Source organism: Athene cunicularia, assembly GCF_003259725.1.
Source record: "Athene cunicularia isolate RWA chromosome 4 unlocalized genomic scaffold, athCun1 chr4_part1, whole genome shotgun sequence".
Lineage (NCBI taxonomy): Eukaryota > Metazoa > Chordata > Aves > Strigiformes > Strigidae > Athene > Athene cunicularia.
In genome coordinates this window covers 29,959,708-29,980,895 of record NW_020799098.1, presented here as the reverse complement: position 1 = coordinate 29,980,895, position 21,188 = coordinate 29,959,708, and the positions used below count along the sequence as shown (strand labels likewise).

The 21,188-nt window shown below is 35.8% G+C and overlaps 2 protein-coding genes across 15 annotated transcripts in view; one reads left to right on the top strand and one right to left on the bottom strand.

Moving 5' to 3' along the window:
* The first annotated feature begins 9 nt into the window (after window positions 1-9).
* Window positions 10-18,810, top strand: AASDH (aminoadipate-semialdehyde dehydrogenase). Of its 4 annotated transcripts, XM_026846877.1 has the most exons (15): window positions 10-107; window positions 433-686; window positions 2,692-2,812; window positions 3,518-3,861; window positions 4,436-4,628; window positions 6,945-7,186; window positions 8,236-8,342; window positions 8,796-8,968; window positions 9,501-9,693; window positions 10,168-10,286; window positions 11,586-12,420; window positions 13,104-13,267; window positions 13,813-13,938; window positions 15,256-15,387; window positions 16,400-16,798. In XM_026846877.1, exons 2-15 carry the CDS (start codon window positions 457-459, stop codon window positions 16,796-16,798), a joined length of 3,378 nt encoding a protein of 1,125 aa, XP_026702678.1. In that variant the 5' UTR covers window positions 10-107; window positions 433-456. The 4 variants fall into 4 exon arrangements, 3 of the variants coding, with proteins under 3 accessions (XP_026702678.1, XP_026702677.1, XP_026702679.1); XM_026846876.1 differs by lacking the exon at window positions 10-107 and having other exon boundaries at window positions 298-686; window positions 16,400-18,810; XR_003398212.1 differs by lacking the exons at window positions 10-107; window positions 16,400-16,798 and having other exon boundaries at window positions 295-686; window positions 13,104-13,248; window positions 15,256-15,368.
* KIAA1211 (KIAA1211 ortholog) overlaps window positions 18,076-21,188 on the bottom strand; it is a 134,898-nt gene continuing 131,785 nt past the window's right edge. For all 11 annotated transcript variants that reach the window (XM_026846858.1, XM_026846861.1, XM_026846862.1 and 8 more), the window contains one exon: window positions 18,076-20,917. In XM_026846858.1, coding sequence (XP_026702659.1) covers window positions 20,757-20,917 — 161 coding nt within the window. In that variant the 3' untranslated portion in view covers window positions 18,076-20,756. The remainder of the gene's footprint in view (window positions 20,918-21,188) is intronic.

The window sequence follows — 21,188 nt, the reverse complement described above, 5'->3', positions numbered from 1 at the left end:
AGGCGGCGGGGCCCTCAGCCCGGCGGCCCTCCGATGCGGGCGTGACGTGCGCCAGCATAAGCAGCACCCGCAGAGCCTTGGCAGTCGGCGCGTTGGGTTTTCTGCTTGTAGGATTCTTATTTCAGTTCTGTTGGAAGGTTATTAATCAAGTTGTGTTAATAAAGTGATTCATTCAGTTGTGCCCACCTTTAAAAACAAAGGTGTAATAGGGGGGAACAAACTACCCTTGTGCAATGAAATCTGCTGTATCCCTTGCTGTATCCTGGGCCTTAGGATAAAAGTATTACGCTTTGCACTTTTGCAGTACAAGTTGTGGTGAAGCTGTGTTTTCTGCCAAGAATCTCTTTTTCCTTCTGGTGGTGGTTTGTGTGCTTATATGAAGTATTAAAAGTTAAGGAGGTGACAATGCAGTCTGTTTTGTTAATCTTTCAGGAGGACTGAAGATATGCAGCTGAGATGACTCTTCAGGAACTGGTGAATCGGGCAGCAAGCCTGTACTCTGATAGAAAAGCAGTTTGGTTTGATGAATGCAATGACAAACCTCCAACTTTCTACACCTATGCGACAGTGGTTAAACTGGCCGTGGAATTAACAGATTTCCTTCAAAAGCACTGTGAGCAGCAAGGAAACCTTGAAATAGGCCTTTACTGCTATCCAGGAATAGACCTGCCGTCTTGGATCTTAGGGTAATGGTTTGAATGTTTGCATTCTTTGTTGTTTTTTTCAAGGGTCATCTCTATTAAAGCAAATTTTCAGTTTGTTTATATTTCTAGTAACAAAAATGCAGTAACACCGTAGTAATGAAGTCAAGAGGTACTGGATTCTTACATTCTTAAAGAAAAAAGATGGCAGCGTTATAATTTTTTGAAAAGCCACAGCTAAAGTTCTTTTGAATCTTAAGTTCATTGGTCTGAAGTGCGTGTAACTATATTTTTGTTTTAAAGTGTATGATTAAGCATATTTATAGAAACAAAAAATTAATGACTAGGATTTTTGTTATGTGTTTTTAAAAATTAAGGTGATCTAACAGAATAAAATGAGTATGCAGGTTTTTTAATGTATTGTCTTGCTAGCAAAAAAAAAATGCACTGGAAACCAATTTTATGCTTTAAGCTAATTGAGTGTACAATTATAGTTCCATTACAAATATTGTAGAAAAAAAGTAATGAGCAATGCAGCACTAAAGTGACATTGATTATTTAATGGCTAGGAAACGGAAATGTTTGTGATCTCAACACATGTTAATTCAGCAATTTGAAAAAATCGTGCTTCTGCTGCTGAATTCTAATGTTTGTATTCTTGATAGATATATCTTATATATCCATTGCATTTATGATGTAAGATAGAATCCCAGCATCACAAGTTTATTTCCTTCAGCAGATGTATACAGCAGCGGTTGCGCTTCTTGGGGGGATGGTCTGTGTCAGTATTTTCCTGTTGTCACAGTACACCTAAAATACACAATAGTGTAAGAAGATGTATCACATTTGACTGTAAAGATTTCAATGAAGTGCGTGAGCAAGTGCTGTAATCATAAACGTTCCAGAAATGCTGAGGGACTTTCTCACTGATCAGGAAACACTCTTCCCTCAGTCCAGCAGTAGAGCAAGTTGCCAACAGACGTGCAGGCACCATCCCTGGAGGTTTTCAAGACCTGACAGGTTAAAGTCCTGAACAACCTGGCCTGGTGTCACAGCTGGCTCCGCTTGAGCGGGCAGTTGAACTAGGCATCCTGATGTAACCTGTATCTCAGCGAACTGAGCAGCAGCAGAGTTTTCTTTTGCTGTGTGACTGGGACTACTGGGGCATTTTGATTCTTAACTCCTCAGCAATGATAGATGTTAACTGCTATGTATGATGCAGGGCAAGCTTAGGTGCTTGCTGATACCAGGGGCTATTCAACACTACACAGAATGCTGTGGTTTCCAAGTCTTTGTTCTGGATTTTCCCATCACTGCAGTGATAAATGACTTGCACAAAGAGAAAATATAACTAATTGTATGAGAACCTAGCCTTAGAAGAAATGTGAAGGTTTATGGGAACCATTCCTGTTTTAGTCGCCACTTGGCTTTCTGTGGCGTTTGTAAATTAAAGTGCTTGTCTTTATCAAACGGAGCCACTAGAGGGGGGGATTGTAGCGAGCAACTGTTGAGGAAGCATTACAATGTAAAGCGCAGGGAATGAGAGCAGAATATACTTCGCGTTACTCAGCTTGTTTATTAGGGAAGAAATTCCAGTACGTGCTCAGGTTTTCTTATGCTGGATTCTTTAGACTAGTGAGAATGGGAACTGTTTTCAGTGCGTAGACTTTTGATGGTTTTTTAAATGTGTTTATATGTGTTGCATATGTTGCATATTAAAAGCTTATATTTCTGTTACTAGCCAAGAGCAGAAGCTTTTAAAATGTCGTGCTGTTGATGTCAGTAATACCTTTGTCATCACCAAACTGCTTGACCAGAAATAGTGTTGAATGTTTTCATCTGGTTTTAATCTTTTTCCTTTCTGTAAAATACCAAAAGGCAACACCGATTATTCTTCCTACTTTATTTCCAACAAAATCTTTAAATGTCATGTTATGACTACATTTTCTATTTCTGAGAACTATAAAAGTATAAAAGAAACATCAGTGAAATTTAAGATTATATTCTTAATTTATTTAAAAATAAGTTTAAAACATTTGTGTCTTGTTAGAATCCTTCAAGTTCCAGCTGCTTATTCTCCTATTGATCCAGATGCACCACCAATGTTATCCGCTTACTTTATGAAGAAAAGCAATCTTCAGCATATTCTTGTTGAGAATGACAAAATAAATGTAAGTGTTCAGGCTTCTACAGTAAGCATTAAAGGGCAATTTAGAACTGTAGCTATTCAAATTGTATTCTGTTTTAATAAGCTTGGATGAGGTTGTTTTATTTCTTTGTGTCAAGAGGTTGCCTTTCTCATTCAGAAAAGAACATCTTTAAAATTAGCATTAGAAACTGCTGCTTCTCCTCTTCAAAAAAATTGCCTACTTTCCTGTAGCAATGTTGTCCAGGCAAGGTTGTTGAGCACTGGTGTTGGAAGACTTTTCCAGACTTGTGTCTCCATATGTCAAGGTTGAGACATGGAAATCTTTACAATAGTTGAAAAAAACCTCCTGCATTCAATTATTTGGTTTCTTTTTGTCCAGCTTCTCCCAAATCTTATACCCTCACTCATTGCAAAGGAAATAGACAAGGTGGACCACCTAGTTATAATTCAGAGTTCTTTGTTTTCTGTAGAATTCTTTTGCATATTTTCCCTTTCTTTTCATTATTTGCTTGGAGAATTTATTTTGCATTTATAAAGGCTGTGTTCACTCATTTAATATATAAAAATACATGAGTTTAAACCTGTCTGATTTATGTCCTTCAAAGTAGAGGCATGAAAAGTCACAGCTTATTTGTATGAAATGCTGTTTCCTATTTCATTGCATACTGGAGAACAATAACTGTGTGCCCTGAGTTCTGCTATTTAAATTGTTTCTTTTCTCTTACAGAAATTCCAGATGTCCCATGCTGGGTTTTTTTGCCACAATTCTTCAACAATAGAACATATTGGTTTAACTCTCTTCCAAATGAATGTGAGCAACACTGATTTAAATTCACAAGTAGACAACATGAAAAGTAAATACGAGCCTTTCAAAGCAGCTACAGGTAACTTGCAGCCAGGATATACCATTTGCCCAGATCAAACCAAAGCCAAAACATCAGAAGGAGGCTACATGGACGTTGGCCGGAAAGACTCTTTAGCATACATCTTGCATACATCAGGAACTACAGGGATCCCCAAGATAGTCAGAGTACCTCATAAATGTATAGTGCCAAATATTCAGCATCTGAAGTAAGTGTAGTTTCCAGTTTTCCTTTTAAATGCTCAAATTTGATATTTAAGGACTCTTTTAATACTTCAGAGGAGTGTGGATTGGGCTTTTGGTAACACTGCTTTGCTTCCTTCTTCCCCGCCTTTTCAGATTTATTTTTGTTTGGTTTCTTTGTTTCTAAATAGTATGATATAAATTTTTGTTTCTCCAATGTAATTTTTTATGTTTAAATGGTGCTTTACCTGAATTTTTGAGGGGTGTACTTCAAGTAATATGATGTTGCTGTAAATATTATATTCTGGCTTGTGGTGTTAAAAGAAATAGATAACAAAACTAATTATTTGTTCACTGTTATATTTACTGTGTTCTGTAGCTTTAAAGTCCTAATTCCTTTTTAGGCTACCTAAGTTTGTTTCTGCTTCATTTAATACTTTCTAAAAAATCTATTATTTGTCTGTCCTGCATATGGCTACATTTTCAGAGCAGCCCTTAAGACCTTAGCTTTGCTAAAGCATCTTTCATGCTGCTCTTCTAGTTTGAAAATGGTTCTTAACAACATGCATCAGTTTTGTAATCCTAGCTTTCTTACTTTAGATCCATATTTCAGATCACACAGGATGATATGCTATTCCTGGCTTCTCCTCTAACATTTGACCCATCTGTGGTTGAATTGTTCCTTGCGCTGTCAAGTGGAGCCTCTATTCTTGTAGTACCAAACACTATTAAAATGATGCCTGTGGAGCTGTCTGCTGCTCTATTTCGCCATCACCACGTGACAGTGCTGCAGGTAGGCAACACCTAAGATAAATGTCTCCAGTGTCTTGCTTTTCACCCTTGCTGATGTGTACTACTTGTTCATCAGTCTAGATGCTAATGATAATAGAACAGGAGTGTTCTTCCTTGAAGAACTATGCAGTCCTTTCTGCTTTAGAGTGTTAGCTGCTTAGAAAATTACCATTTGATCAAAGTCAAACATTTTGTGACAGAAAACAATGAACTAAAAGATAAAATGTTCATCTTAAGAAACCATTAATTCTTAAGAATTAATTAAATTGTTGTGTTAATTAAGCAGTTCGAAGAATCTGGTAATGGAGTAATCTGTTACAGACAGTTGTAGTGCTCTTTAATGGACTTGATCTTAGAGCCTTTCCTCATAAACAACTTTTAATGGTAGTCTCTGTGCTAAAAATACAAAATTAAACCAGTGCTATTTATAGGGTGATAAAATGTTTGTTGTTTTTTACAATAATGAAAGCAAGAGAATAGTTAATACCACAGCAGGATTTAACTGTTTTCAAGCTACCTGTTTATATGAGGCTTCATCTGCCCCTTATGTCTTGGAATAGATTCTCCTATATGATCGCAATTTTAATAGTTTTAAAGTTCATTTTTGAAAAATTTACTTGAAGTTATGAGCATCCAGCATGGCTGAATAAGCCTAGCCCTTGCCTTGTAGTCTGTAACAAGGTGTTTTGTACAACAGTTAATTGAGTATAGAAACTTAAATCAGGTTTTAGGGGTAAGAGTTGCTAGAAATGGATCTCACTTGTAACCAACCAACTTTGAACAAAATGAGTATGGTCTGAATAGTCTATTGTGACATATCAACCCCGAAGGCTTGCTTTGACATTAATGTTATCATTCTGAAGTATTTGCACTCATAGAAATGCTGAGATTTCCTTTTCTTGTGGAGGAATGGTGTCAGCTGAGATTGTAGGATGTAAATTTAAGGTTAGTAAGTAAACTGAAGATTCCACAGCAGAAAAAATTCCGCTAGTTACAAATATCTTGTAACCTTATTGTCTGCTCTTAGTTTTATCTTTTGCTGTAAATCTCAATGGTGTAGATATTCCTATCATACACAAGTTTCATGATCAGTTTAGCTCATTTGCATTTAGAAAAAAAATTCTGAGATATTAAGCTCTATTATCAAGATTTTTAAAGTATGTTTTTAAAGACTTTTTAAGATATATTTTAAAATGTTAAGCATTAGTAGAGAAATGTAAAATTTGGTGAATGAAAATATTTGAGATCTTTCTAAAAAATTTGATTTTTTTTTTAATTTTTATTTTTTGATCGTTGTCTTAATCAGCAAAGGAAGGGCTTCTCAGCTGAATTGATGACAAAAATGTTATCCTTATAGCTTGATGATGAATAATTTCATGATGTTTCTTAAACTATAGCAAGACATTACCTTCCCCTCTTGATTTGCTTGAGCAGAATTGAGAAATCTGAAAAGTGATTATGAGAGGGGGGAAGAATAACTTTTCCCTGTTTTTTTTCTTCACTATAATCTACTAAAGTTAAAATGATTGGAAAGTGGTGGTCTTCATCTATTACTAGAAGAAAATAACCTAGTAAGAAATAATTCAATTAATTTTCCAGTCCTCTTAGTAGAAAATTAGGCAAGAGTTAAAATTATTTGCTGCTTTTCCCTTTAGTGAAAGGGCTCTACATCACTAATAGTTTTAGCTAGGTTTTTTTCTGCCCCCCCCCCCATTTTAGGGTGTTACGTGAAAGCTTTCAGGAAAACTAATCTTTGTAAACAGTTATATTTACACAAATTGGGAACAACGCAGAATCTGGCATTATAGGAATCTTTAGTGTTATGGTAAGGTCTTTAAATGTTCTATATCCAGGTTAATCAAATGAATAGTTATATTTTCGCTGTAACATGCTAGAATGAAGGGCAAAATCTCAAACAGTAACATCAAGAGAATACTGTGTTTGCTGCCTTCTGTTTCAAAGTAATTAATGTAAGAACTAATGTGCACACACTTTATGTAATAGCTGAGACACAACAGGGAACCCATAACATATCTAAGTAAAGAAGAAACTCTGTAGAAGGACATAGGTTAGTGCTTATAGTACTCATTAAAGTCTTCGCATAAGAAACAAAATCTTGCAAAACACCAGTGTGATATACGCTGCTATCTGCTATTTGATTCCCTCTACTATATGTAGGTGATTGTTAAGTATAGCTCTGCAGTGGATATGATAAAGCAGGAAGAGGTGTACACATAATACCGAAGAAATATAACAGGTCTTTCTCTTATCTTTTTTTTTTTTTTTTTTTTTTTTTTTTTTAATATGTATCATTCAGGCAACACCAACACTTCTCAGAAGGTTTGGATCTCACATTATTAGATCAGCAGTGCTGTCTGCAAATAGTTCACTTCGTGTCTTAGCCCTTGGTGGTGAAGCATTTCCTGTACTGAATCTCTTGAAAAGTTGGAAGCACAAGGAGAACAAAACCAGTATTTTTAATCTGTATGGTATTACTGAAGTGTCAAGCTGGGCCACTTGCTACAAGATTCCTGAAGAGGTTTTTAGTGCTGATTTGAGGTAGGAAGAGTCACTGTTTTCATGGCATGGCATGTGAATGATGAAAATCATGAGAAATAGAACCTTGGTCTCCTGTTTCCAGGGCTTCTGAGTCCTCATGAGTGTTTATGCTGGTAGAAGTTGCATTTGGGTTTTATGTAGAAACAGACTAATCCATTCTCTATTGCTCTAATATAGCCCCCTCAAGTAAAAGTTGTTGGTGAATGATTCTTGAACTTGGCAGAACTGCAGTCAACTGCTATTTGGTCAACTTGAGATAAAGAATTCATTGACTTATAAGAGAAAAGGAGAAGTTTCAACAGCCTAAATAACAGGAGCTGAATAAAAACTGTTAGGTTAAAATATGTTTTTTTAATGATAGAAATTGAAGTCTTCATATATTACCAAATTTATTTAAAGTTACTTTGTGTTTTAAATTTTTCTTTACTGAAGAAAATATATTATTCTTGACTCTCATTCAGAAATAGTGTCTGTATTCAATAAATGAGGTTCTGCAAGTGCTTGAAGAGGCTAGAGAATGAAGAGGAAGAAAGGAGTTGGTGTGCAGAGCATATGATATGACATTGAAATTTCAGTTTCCTTTATTTCAGTCTTTTCTGAAAGAATCGAGTGTACTTTTTGCCACAACATCAGTAATAAAATAGAGTAAAACCTCAAACTAACTAGGTAGGATAGGGAAAGAATGAATTGGAAAGCAGTTACGTATGTTTAAATTGGTTGACTTGGTGGAAGTTTCAACTTGTGGGATTGAAACACTGGCTGAAAATCTCGGATTTCTCTCAGCATATTTCAGGGTCCATTGAAGCCTTATTTTCTATCATTCTGTGGGTTTTGATATATGATAATGAAACCCATGCACATTGAGGTTTTTAATTCTGAACAAATTGAGATGTTTTTAAAGAAGAAACATTTGTAGAAAGAAGCCCCAAGCATCTAATCTTGCTCTAATACCACTCCTTTAAAAGACTGTATGCTGACTCATTTCTGGAACAGTTGTTTCGTGTTCAGAAGGGAAAGACTTTTACTGGTTTTCTCTTTAATATTTTTAGAACTGATTTACCTATACCTTTGGGATCACCTCTCCTTGGAACAAAAGTTGAGGTCAGAGATACAAATGGTTCTGCAGTGCTAGAAGGCGAGGGACAAATATTTATAGGTTATTTCATATTTCTTATTCTTCTAAGATAGTTTATTGATTGAATTTTTATAACATGTTTATTGTTTCATTTGGTGTCTGCCTCTAATATACAGCATTATATAGCATTTTACGTTGCCATTGGGCTGGGAACCTTCTGGTGGTATTTTAGGTTGTGGGAATGATGAACAGGAACTTACCGTCATTTTATCTGCAGACTGTGCTTTTGTTATATTGACTTTTTTCCCTGCTTACATTTTGACGTTCTCAGTTGAAGTAATTTCAGTGTATTAACTGAAATAACTGCATAGCCCACTTTGTACATTGCAGAATTGTAGACATTGATGATAATCTTTTAGTACTTCTTATGATGCTTGTTAGGGTTTAGGAGAATTTGATAAAATACTCTTTATATAAAATTTTCATTTACAGTTAGAAATTTAATATATATGACCATAGTCTCTTCTTGTGTAGGTGGTGAAGAACGAATCTGCTTTCTTGATGATGAAATAACTGTACCACTGGGCACAATGAGAGAAACAGGGGATTTTGTAAGAGTGCAGAATTCAAAGTTGTTCTTCTTGGGTCGGAAAGACAATCAGATTAAACGTCACGGCAAACGTTTTAATATTGAATGTTTGCAGCAGGTAATATAAAATCTAGTGAGTAGAGTATGCCAGTATAAAAGAGCAGGGATAAGGAACATGTCATTATTATCAGAAATGCGTATTTACTCATTTTCAGATGACTTGTAGGAGCCTGAAAGAAATGGGGTGTACTATCAATTACGTAGTTGCATAATTTAGGGAGGACTTTCATTCTGAGTTCTTGGAAATCTGTTTTATTGTATGATTTCTTCCAGCAGAATTGAGAACTATATAAACACCTGAAAAATACTAAGCATTGCACTGCAATGCTTGAATAGTGATTGTTCTACAAGATTAAATGTCAGACTCATGGATTATATCGCATTCATAACATTTAGACAAACAATACATATATCTCCGAGTTCGTGTTTATGTGAAGAAGTACAAACCAGCTATAAGAGAAGGTATTTCATAGGATGTTACATGGGAATGTGAGACAAATACAATTTTTAAATGTGTACCTTATTTAATTGTTTTTTTACTATATTGATGAACAGCATTTCAAAGAAAGACTAGTGTTTTTTAATTACAGGCTGCTGAAGATCTTTGTCAGGTAGAAGCTTGTTCAGTGACCTGGTATCAACAGGAAAAACTTATCCTGTTCGTTGTACCCAAAGATGATTTAGAAGAGAGAGAAACGCTTAAAGAACTCCAGAAACGTCTACCAGCTTATGCAGTCCCTGATGAACTTGTACTCATTAAAGCTTTGCCTTTAACATCACATGGTAAATGAACCTATTAAGTAACCTTGCCACTTATTTAATGGTCTCTGTTTTTTTAATTGACCAAAATACAGTACCTGAGTCAGGTAGATTAGATAACTAACTCCTAGTAGGAAATCATGACGACATATTGTTTTCTTGATAATGTTTCGTTCAAGAGTCAGAGAGAGTGGTAAAATCAATTTAACACTGCACATTTTTCTCAGTCATTCCTGTTGCCATCTGCAACAGAACCCTGACTGCAGCTGGGGAAAGATCAGGCCTTGAAGGTGGGATTATGTGGGAGGCTAGGGTAAACTTTCAAAAACCTTAGTGGGTTCTGTGTAGTTGATTGACTGGGTAAAAATAATACAAGTGCAGTTGAGTATGAATAAGGAAGTGTGTACAAGAATAAAGTGACTATTTGGGCAGAACAAGTTTTGCAAGTGTAAATGCTAAAAGAGCAATGAAAAAAATCATACTTTATTTTCTACAAAGGCAAAGTTGATATATCTGAACTGAACAAGATTTACCAGAACCATCTAAACTCCAGAAGGCGTGACAGTAAACTGAGTGGCGCAGAGGAATTGTGGGAAAGATTGCAGTATTTATGGAAGGTAGTATTTTGAGCTGCCTTTTTATCTTTGCAAGTGGATCATTATACATGTGTCAGGAATTAAACAGTTTTAAGAAGTATGACTAATGCAACCAGAACATTCTAGCTGCCTATAGATTTAAGCAGTACAGCTCTTTCTGTTCAGCTAATACTTAAATATAGTCACGCTGCAGTGGCCAAGAGGGAGTCATTTCTATTTGTCTGTCAGATAAAACTGCGGGCTATATGAGTTATAAGCAATTAGCATAGGAAGGATGTAACCTGTCAGTAGCTTTTTGAATACTGCTTCACATGTCAAAGAAGGTATCCCTAAGGAAACAAGGAACTGGGACATGGAAACTTTGTACAAAATAGCTACTGTGTTAGTAGAGTTTCTTATTTCTCAACATAATTATGAATTGAAGAGGGTTTTTTTAAAATAGAGGGCACAGTTGCATAATTGTCTTTCTCCATTGTTTCTAAATTTCTGTGCTAGGGACTTGTTTTTCAACATATTGAAATGTGATGCAAAAGAGTACTACCTTTTTTTTTTTTTTCTTTTTTTTTCCCAAAAGGTAGACTTTCAACTTTCACCTGGAAGTGTGATTTGCTGTAGTTAGGACTTGGAACAAGTAAATGTAGCAAAATTAGTAACAGAGTTTGCCTGTGCTGATACTTACCATATTGGCAGCTATAGAAGTGATAACCCAGAGATGGGATGTGCCCTAAGCCCATTATGGACAGCAGAAGGCAGCTTCCAAAACCAGAGGATTTGGACTTCACTCCCAGACTTAACAAGCAGGGAATACAGGGACAGGACACGTAGTAATTGCTGTTTGTTGCCAACAATGCCAAATCCAAAATTCTTCATGAATTTGAAGGGGTTATAGCTTCAGAAGTAGGTAAATAAATAGGTTACGTAAATAATTCAGAAGATACCAGTTTATATAAGTTTTATTAATAACATGAAGCACCTAAACCCGTTTTATCAAAACACATCAGTGAAGTTGTCACTGATAAATGGTATCGAGATGAAAAATGGCCCCAAAAATACAGCACAATTCGATTTAATTCCTTAGACTTCAGAATTGGAATTAAGTAAATCATTCTTTATCTCCCTGTTTTCCCATTCCTTCCCAACTTCTGTTCTATCAGTACCTCAATTGGCACTGACATGTTTAATGTGACTTTTTTTTTTTCTTTGTAGTGAGTTTCCTCAGTTGTTGATTTTTAGATGGATTTTACCCAACTTCAGTTTTTATGTGTGTGATGTGGTGTAGCATGCATGGACTGTTACCTCTTTCCTTTTTCTTTTCTCTAGTCTGTTCTGGGTGTCCTGGATGATTCCACCAGAATTTCTAAAGATGCAGTATTCCTGTACAGTGGTGGAGACTCCTTAAAGGCTCTACGGTTTTATGATGAAATTGAGATGCTAGTAGGCAAAGCTGTGCCTGGACTCCTTGAAGTTATTCTCAGCCATTCAATTGAAGAGGTTTATAGACATATTCTTAAAATTCTGTTTCCAGATGAAAACCGATTAATGAATTATGACAGTGTGATGAAAAGAAAATTAAGTGGCAACAGTGGAGAGAACTTCCATGGAAAATGTATTAAACTGAAATCTGAAAGAGGTCTTGAGGTTGCTTCAGGGTTAATTCCATTTATTGCAGTAAGCAGAGGAAATAATTTTTTTTCTATGAATTTCACCAAGTCTTTTATGCAACCCCATAATACAGTGCAGGTAGGAGTGGAAGTGCTACAGCAACCATCCTTTCTGCATTTAGTGACTCCAAGTATCATGAAAAGCCACGTGCAAGGGTATGAAACGGAGAACAGGATTTTAACAGTTATGAACAAAGCAAGTAAACCCGACTGTTGCTCTGTACAGCAGATCCATGCAGAATGTAGCAATGTAACCATGGCAGAGTTGGAGTTAGGCATAAGGTGGAAGTCAAATACAAGAAAATGTGTTGATGCATCACCACTCATTGTAATACCATCTAAAGAAGTATCTGCATCCGTGTATGTTGGCTCTCACTCTCATGCAATGCAGGCGATTGATCTAGATTTGGGAGAAATAAAATGGGAGAAGAACCTTGGAGATCGTATTGAGTCTTCTGCCTGCATATCTAAGTGTGGAAATTTCATTGTTGTTGGTACGTGTTTTGTTTTAGCCATTATTTTAAATTATTTTTTCTACTAAATACAAAATGAGTGACAGAGAGTCTTATTTCTTACCTCTGAATGTCCTCCATCTATATCCTTATCTATAACTTCTATATCTGCTTCAGAATTAATTTATTGTAAAATAGAAATAGAAGGAAGAACTGATTTGAGTTTCATGATGACTAGTGGTGGAGCTTATCTAACATACACACTTGTGATTTATTATATGCCAGTTTATTAATAAGGCCTCATTAAGGAATAGTCAATGGGTATGGGGTTTTTTAGTGGTTGAGTAAGTTGTGACCTTTAACTGCTTGTTTAAAAAAGTATGATACAGTCTTGAAATGTCTTTAGAAATTGATAAGATATAGAAATTAGTACATGATACCTCAGATTATTTTTTCCAGAGTTTAAATTTGATAGAAAGGCAGTGAAATAAGTATATTCTAAATGTAACCTGGAAAGAATACACAGAACAATCAACTTTGAATGTATGAATGATGAGCAAAGACTGAGGTAAAAGAAGAGGAGGAGCTTTGGAAAATGTTTTGAAACTTTACCTCATGAGTCATCTTATTTCTTTCTAGCAGTGATGCAGCTAGCAGCATAAATCACACCATAAATACAAATAATCATTGTTCTGTTTTCCCCTGCTGTGTTTTATTTCACACAGGTTGTTATGATGGCTTAGTGTATGTGCTTCAAAGCAGTGATGGAGAAATACACTGGACTTTTGTCACAGAAGATGCTGTGAAAAGCTCTGCAGTTGTAGACCCTTCCAGTGGACTAGTCTACATAGGATCACATGACGAACATGTGTATGCGTTAGATATTTATGTAAGAACACTAACTTTTATGTCTAGAATAATAAATATCTGACTTAGACCCTATTTGTAGTACACCAGATGATGTTCTACTGGTGTTAGTATTCTCAGGAGTCCACAATTACACTTTTGAAATAGTTAGACCTTATTGAAGTTTAGTTACAGTTGTGTTGTAGCAAATAGTTTTAGTGGTGTTCTCACTCCCCGCTACTAGTCCTGGTTGAAACCGAATCTTCAGTTTTAGTTGTTAAATTCTCTGTGGGTGTTTCAGAATAGGGTGCCCAACTAGAAATAAAACTGTGGCTTAACAGCAGAGAGAGAATCTTACATTCTAAAAGAGTAGATGAATGGAGACAGAAAATAGCAGGGGCAGATACTGCCTCTTCATTAGCTTGCTTTATTTTATTTATTGGATGAGAAAGTAGCCAACGATGTATGTTTTGCTATAATAGCATGTAGATTATATCTTCACTTCTTAACTAGTATTTGAAGGTCTTTGTAAACATGAGCTTTAACTCCAGTTGAGAATTTTATTTATGTTTTTTCTTGTGCTTACAGAAAAAGGCCTGTATATGGAAGCTACATTGTGAAGGTGGAGCTGTGTTTTCATCTCCTTGTCTAAGTTCTTTTCCACATCATCTTTATGTTGCTACACTAAGAGGACTGTTATTGGCTGTAAACCCAGTATGTACCTTTGCTTACTTGTCTTTGATCCCAACCTCAAATTTAAATAGAAGCAAAATGCATTTCTGAAGTTAAGATCACTTTTCCGATGAAAGGAATTAGATGATCATATATTAACATATTTTTCACATTATTATACACTGTAATAAAGGCTACTGTAATAATTACTGTATTTCAGAAAACTACCTGGTGGTAAAGAGAACTGAAGTCACTTTCTTGAATTTACATGCTGACTGTAGGCCAAACTTGGGATCAGTGTCTCATTCCCATGTACTACCTTATAACTAGTGAGTGAGAGTATGTCTGTAGATTTATTTTTTTTTTTCCCTCTCTCCCTTTGACAGTTGGATTAGAAAAAAAAGTAGACCTTACTGAAATGAGAACAGAATAGAGAAGAAACCCCTTCATTCCTTTTACTTCCTCATAGTCATTTAAAGAGCTGTCCCCCTTAATCTTGGACTGCTATTCTGTTCTCTGCACTGGGGAAATGGCATTCTTCATAGATGTGAAGAAATTGCATAGTTTTCTGAGGCATTTTTGGCTTACAGCTGGTCCTGCCTGATAAAAGAAACAGTCACTTGGAGCAGCTGTTCATGTTTTTGTACTTGCACAATCCAGAACATCAGTCCTTACCATCTTTACCTCCCACCCACTGCAAGTTTCCTCAGTAATACCCAACCTAGTGTTAGAAAAACAGTGTATAATTTTTGCAGTTTTAGTGGGCTGTGGTTAAGAAAAAACAGCTTTTAAATTTTTTTTCTCCATAATCCTGAGCAACAGGTAGTTGAGAAACCCAGCTGCAACTCGAAGTGATTATTTAAAAAACAGGAATGTGCAGGCTATGTTAGGAGCTTATTGTGACAATCATAGACTGTGGGTTGCAGCATTTCCTACAGTACTTAGTTTATGATGCAATCAGTATGACATGCTTTCAAGATATTCTCTCCTTCATTGGTCATAATCACATACTGAGGAGCTGAGAATGGAAGAAAAAATGAATCTGTCATTTATTAGAACTGCTACTACTACACCATTATCATTTTGCCTAGGGGGAGGAAGAGAAGGGTGGAACAGGGTTATTGAGTATCCCATGGAAAACATTAAACACTTTGCTGGAATAAGATTTGAAGAGTTGTTTTGCTTCTGGTATGCATTCTGGGTGGGAGAAGCCTGCTTTTCTTTGACAACTTTTTTTTTTTCCCCCCTTTTTTTCCCCCCTAATTCTTAAGGGCTGGGTCAAGCTGTGGAGGAAGGGTTATCTTGTGCAGCCTCTTACAATTGTGTTAAGCATCAGATATTCCATGCTGCCATTTACAGGTGACAGGGAATAAGATTTGGAAAAGTTTCCTAGGAAAACCACTCTTCTCCTCTCCTCACTGCAATGAGAAGTACATTTGTGTTGGGTGTGTGGATGGAAACTTATATTGTTACAGTCATTCTGGAGAAAAGGTAAAAGTATTGTTGAGTTTATGTTCATCATAAAAACAGTTTCATAAGATTTAATGATTAACATATATATTTTTGTGAACCAAATAGAAGTGTCTATTATAGAGAGGAGAAAGTAGAAAAAGTTTGCCTAGGGTAATCCATGCAGTTCATGGCAAAACTGCAGACCCTCAAGTTGCTTGATGCAGTAACAATTTCTGGTTCAGAGCTAACACCCAGAGTGAATAGTCAAGAGTAGTACCAGCAAATTAAATCATATGGGTTTGGTTTTGGAGATTTTCAAGCATGTTTAAAGTCCTCTCTTCTCTAAGATGGTGGCTATTTAGAAGTAAATGTTTTTTAGAATCTTTATGCATTTATCAAAAAATGCCAAATCATAATTCTGGCAAAATATGTGTCAGCCTTCATGTTGAATTAAATGAGAATATTTTTTTAGTTCCTCAGAGATGAATATGGCTTGTATCTGGTGTGAAAACAACTGACACTGTTTCTGTTTGTTTGCCTGAGATGCAGTATACATGGCAATTTCTAAGCCTTTTCTAAGTATGTGTTAGCCCATGCCTCGCTCTCTGTCTGCTTGCAGCAGTGTTGCAGAACTGATACCCTCTTGAGGAGGGATCTGCATGTCATTAGCATAAGGAGAGCAAATCTGTATTACAAAAGGAATATCTGCCTTTTTGGCAAAGAACGGCATGTTAACAAAATTCTTCAAGTTCATTACTAATGGTGGTATAACAGCCTAAGAATATTCTCTTACCAGGTTGACCATCTTTACATGAGCCTCACAGAAGGTAGTAATTCTTCTGCATCTATTTTATGAGTCTTTTATCACTTACTTTGTGTGTAAAACTTAACTTGTAATTTGACGAGTGTTTGCCAGCACTCACTGAAATCTAGGACGTTCTTGAAATAAAATGTACTCCTGTCAACAACTAGTCTATTAAAAAATTATAGTTGCTGTCAAACTGATAATGTGAACAACCTTTGATAATGGGTGATTATGTTCTTTCTGCAGGTTTGGCAGTTTTCCACTAATGGACCAGTGTTTTCATCTCCATGCATCTCAAGTTTAACTAAGCAAGAAATATTTTTTGGCTCCCATGACTGCTTTATCTACTGTTGTAACATGGAGGGTAATTTACTGTGGAAATTTGAAGCCACTTCAAGTGTATATGGAACACCATTTGTTTTCCAAAGCGATAACTTAAAGAACAAAATTCTTTTGGCAGCAGTATCTACAGATGGCAAAGTGTGGATCCTGAATGCCAAGAGTGGAACAGCAGAAGGAGTAGATAAACTTCCAGGAGAGGTTTTCTCCTCCCCTGTAGTGTGGGGAACAAAGCTGCTTGTTGGCTGTAGAAATGATTATGTTTATTGCCTAGATTTGTATATAACTGGAAAAAAGAAGAGCTAAGATGTTAGGCTGCTTCCATTTTATTATTTACAATTTTAAATTAAGAACTCACAAGTGTTTTCTACCTCTCTGCCTATTTTACTGTAGGCAAGAGGTGTGCTTTGCAGACTTCTCGGATAGCATTTTGCACCAGGCAGTGTTGAGAGTAGGTGCAGTGATGCTTGTTGACTTGCTGTACTGACTGAAGGAGGATGACTGCTCAGTACCCAGCTAGAAGTTTTACTGTCCTTCCCTCATTTTCCAGCTCCATTTCATGAAAGAACATGTTTCAGATGGTTTGGATTTGAATGTTGTGCTTTGACCTGTGTAATAAGAAAATGCAAGTCAGTAGTTGGTTTCAAATGCCTGCAGGATTGGCAGAAACTGTGGTAAGATGCCATACTCTGCAGCTTAGAATAACATCCTTGTCTCCCTGAGGGAGGAATGTATTTTTCTCTCTGAGTCCAGCTTAGCCTGTGCCCTGAGGCTTCTCCCTAGCCTGTCCCTGACTCTTCATGCATCAGACTGGTGTTTGTCTAGTCTGATGACGTTTCTGTGCCATGGCAAGGTAACCCAAGTCCTTTCTTTATTCTAACTTTTAATTTGATTTCTGAAGATGGAACTTGCATTGCATACACCTGGTAGTAGTGGCCTGTTTGCTATAGTTTGTATAAACCAAATAGTTCATCATCTGTAACCCTGGGCCCTCCTTGGATTCAATTCAGTCAAGCATATACTTGAACTCTGTTGAAGTCAGTAGAAGTTACTACTTTCTTGTGGAAAATATACTTATGTCTATAATAAATTTCAGTGACTGGTACAATATGAGTTCCAAGATGAACCGTATACTGCTCAAATCAACTAATTTTTTTTAAGATTTGAATGAATGCTCTCTACAGTGTCTTCACAGAGAACTGTTAATAAAGGGTTGTGTAAATTGGTTTTGGTTGCCTTTAACTGCTTAAAAGGAATTACCAGTGATCTTAGTAATGCGAAATGAGTATATGCAGTGACAAAAATGTACTTAAAGAAGAACACTTTCCTGATTACTATAGTTCTTTTAGAAGACTAGAAACTATTATCTCACTCTGTCTGATGAGCCATCTACTTTGAATTCTAACATCTTGAATTAAAAAGTAAAGTGGAAGTTGCACTGGCTATGTTGCTTCATCATGTCTGGTTCCTCCATTTTATCATTAGCAGAAATGCATAAGGAAGACAGTTGTAGCACTGTGAAAAAGTCTATAAAGCAAACCTGAACTACACGATTAGAGTACATAAATCATTGATTAGATAACTTTGACTGGGTTATAGTTTAATAAGAATTAAAATGACATTAGTATAATAAACAATTGCACTTTAAAACATTTGAAAAATTAAAAAAAGTACACAACAAATACCCCACAATTATACATCTTACAGTTTTTATACATTACTATATGAACATAGAGGTTAATCATACATAACCTTGTCAGAAGAAATGGTATTTTGTGTGTATAAGTTACAAAAAATTGAGACAATATACTACATAGTGGTTTGTTCGGTTCTTAAAACATTTTTGCTGTTTTAAACTCGGTAGTAATGTTTTGGTTTTGTTTTTACAGTTTTCCAACACTTTTATCAGAAATGGTTGCAACAAAGCTTAGAGCAAAGTAACACTTCACTTCATTGGTATTTAGTGCAAATTTTTGTTAATTTAACATGAAATGTCACTGTTGAACATGTACACTTTAGAAATGTTTCCATCAAGTACTGTACATAATACAGTTTCCATTATTACACTAGATACCTTTATGGTTGAAAAAAAAAATTGCTTTGAAGCTTTAGATTAAGACCATCCTTAATGAAAGCTCTATTCTATGTGCTATAAATGTACTGTATTGGAAAATTGCATCCTTATGTCATGCACAATAGCACCTAATTTTGCTATGCTTTTCAGAATACCGTCTCTTTAATTCTTTAATACTGATTTACTTCACCTTCTCTGTATATCTACCTGGCTCCTTCTCCCAAGAAATAATAATAAAGATGGATTTCAGGCAGTTTAGTTCTTGTAATTACAAATACATACTACAGGCTTATAAACTCATAAAAAGTGTAAATTTAACTTAAGATGCACTAATTCATGGTGCTAGCAAAGCAAAAGTAATTATGGGCCCAATTCTTCCTTCAGAAAAACTTGTGGAGATTCGACTTCGAAGGCGTTAAGTATTTTTCCCCAAGCATTTGAGAGGAGCATTGCCCCATCTATGTATAAAACATTTAAAATACTTAATATTAAGGGTAAAAAGTTATTTTAGAGATTGTAGATTTAAATAGGAAATTGAGCAAATCTGATGGTTTAAGAGACCTAAGAAAACCCATCTTGCTGCTGCAGATCTCAATCTAACATATCCATTGTGTTTGTGCTGTTGTAACCATGATACTCAACCGTTGTTTTCTGTTTGGTAGGAAATAGTGTATTCAATATGACTTTTGCTGATAAGCCCTTTTTGATTCTTGGAACAGGAGGATAGGGCAGGTTTCATTCTGTTTTCTGCATAATTTAAAGTGCTACTCCTCATGCTGCATACAGCAGCTTGGCTAAAATACTTCCATGAAACATATGTGGTATCATTCTATAATTATGCAGTTTCTTCTCATGAAAATGTCTCTCTTTATGATGTTGCTTAAAGGTTCCTTTAAGATGTATGTTTATAAGAAAGAGATGTTCAAAGTTGTTCAAGACTTCTTTGTAAAACAAACTCAAATTTATTTACTAGGGTAACTTTAAAATGTAGACCTAGCTATTTCTGTGGGATGTTCAGGATAGTAAAATTTTTATTACATTATGGACTTTATCTTTTTTTGCAAGAGGGAGGGGGGAACACTTCTATTATAGTTACAAGAAGTAATAAAGTGTTCAGTTGCCGCAGCAGATACCTGAGATGGGGTAAGTAAACTTCTTTGTGAAGTGTTCTGGCTGTATTGGTTAAAGTACAGGAAGTTATCTGAACTATCTGAAGTTGCACATGGAGTAAAATCTGGAAGAATGCAGAGTTAAAACTCCTGAGCCTCTCACTGACCTAGCTTTCAGTTCTCAGTTAACTTCAGTTCTGTAAATCTTATTCCTGTGGGAATTTACTGAGACAAATTCTACAGCTACGTGAGCACGGGAATAGTTTTACTTAGTTCCAGTTGATGGATTGGAAGTTGTAATCTGCAATCACTGTCTCTATGCATCTTAAATATGGCCAAGCACAAAAAGTGATTCACTTAAATGACTAGAAGAAACACTGACTTCTTTGCTTCTTTCTGAAAACTTTTTGATTTTTGTTTAATTTTGTTGTTGTTAAGTAGCATGAATTGTTTTCTTTCTAGGAGTGAGGGAATATTGACACAGTGTATTAATCCTATGATGAAAGAAATTACCTCAGGATTTGGATGGTACCATCTTTCCGCTTACCATTTGCAGGTGGGATGGTATCTCCTGAAGTTCTTCATTAGGGAAGAAGCTTTCAAGTATCAGGTAGAACTGACAGTTCATACAGTTTAACACTTTAAAAAAATTTAGGAACAAGAGAAGGAAACATGCATCTTGCCTTAATTTTCAACAATGGAGTGTTGAAAAAACTTTATGAGATCTCCACTTAAGTGTAGAGATCTAAAATTCCAGAACTGAATACCCACAGAATTTAAGGAGATTCTGAACTGAAGTTCTGGCCCTTATGGTACTCACTAAAATTTACATCCAGTATCTGAGCATTCTTAAATTCTTGAGAGTCTGGCTCTGAAATTTTTGCCATGACTTCATTTAGCTATTTGTCAAAGCAATGGAATATATGACTTGAGTAGACTTTACAGTGAGCTAGAGCAAAATGGTAATCAGTTCAGTTTTCAGTCCTTTAATACATGCATTTTCAGTTTTGTCATGTGTAAAAAGCAGAATAAGTAAAACAAAAGCAATTAATGGTCAGCAACAGAGATGTAATTTTACAGTTTACTTTATGATCTGTGGACAGTCACTCCAGGCTTTTGCTTTCCTCTTGGCTAAGGCAAGCCAGGCTGGTTCTGTTGACACAGGGTTAGCATCAGGTGTAGAGAATCTCTTGGCCACCTCCTTTGCCACTGGGTTTGACGGAACAGAATCTGAAATTTCCACTGGTTTTGATGGGGTGGGGAGGGGAAGAGAAAAAAATAACATTAGTTGAACCCTGTACTTTGTTGCAGGATTTAGAGATTTTGCGTCTTTTCTGTGAAGATGTTCTGATCTAACACTTCAAATTTATTTCCAACCCTTTTAGTTAAATCTTACTTGTTACTGTGTTTGCAAAATAATCAAGTTAGGAGGAGCTGAGTTTCCTTTTTCAGAGGTGACTCCAAGTAACACAACTCACAAAAACAGGGACAAAATTTTCATTCTCCATGACAT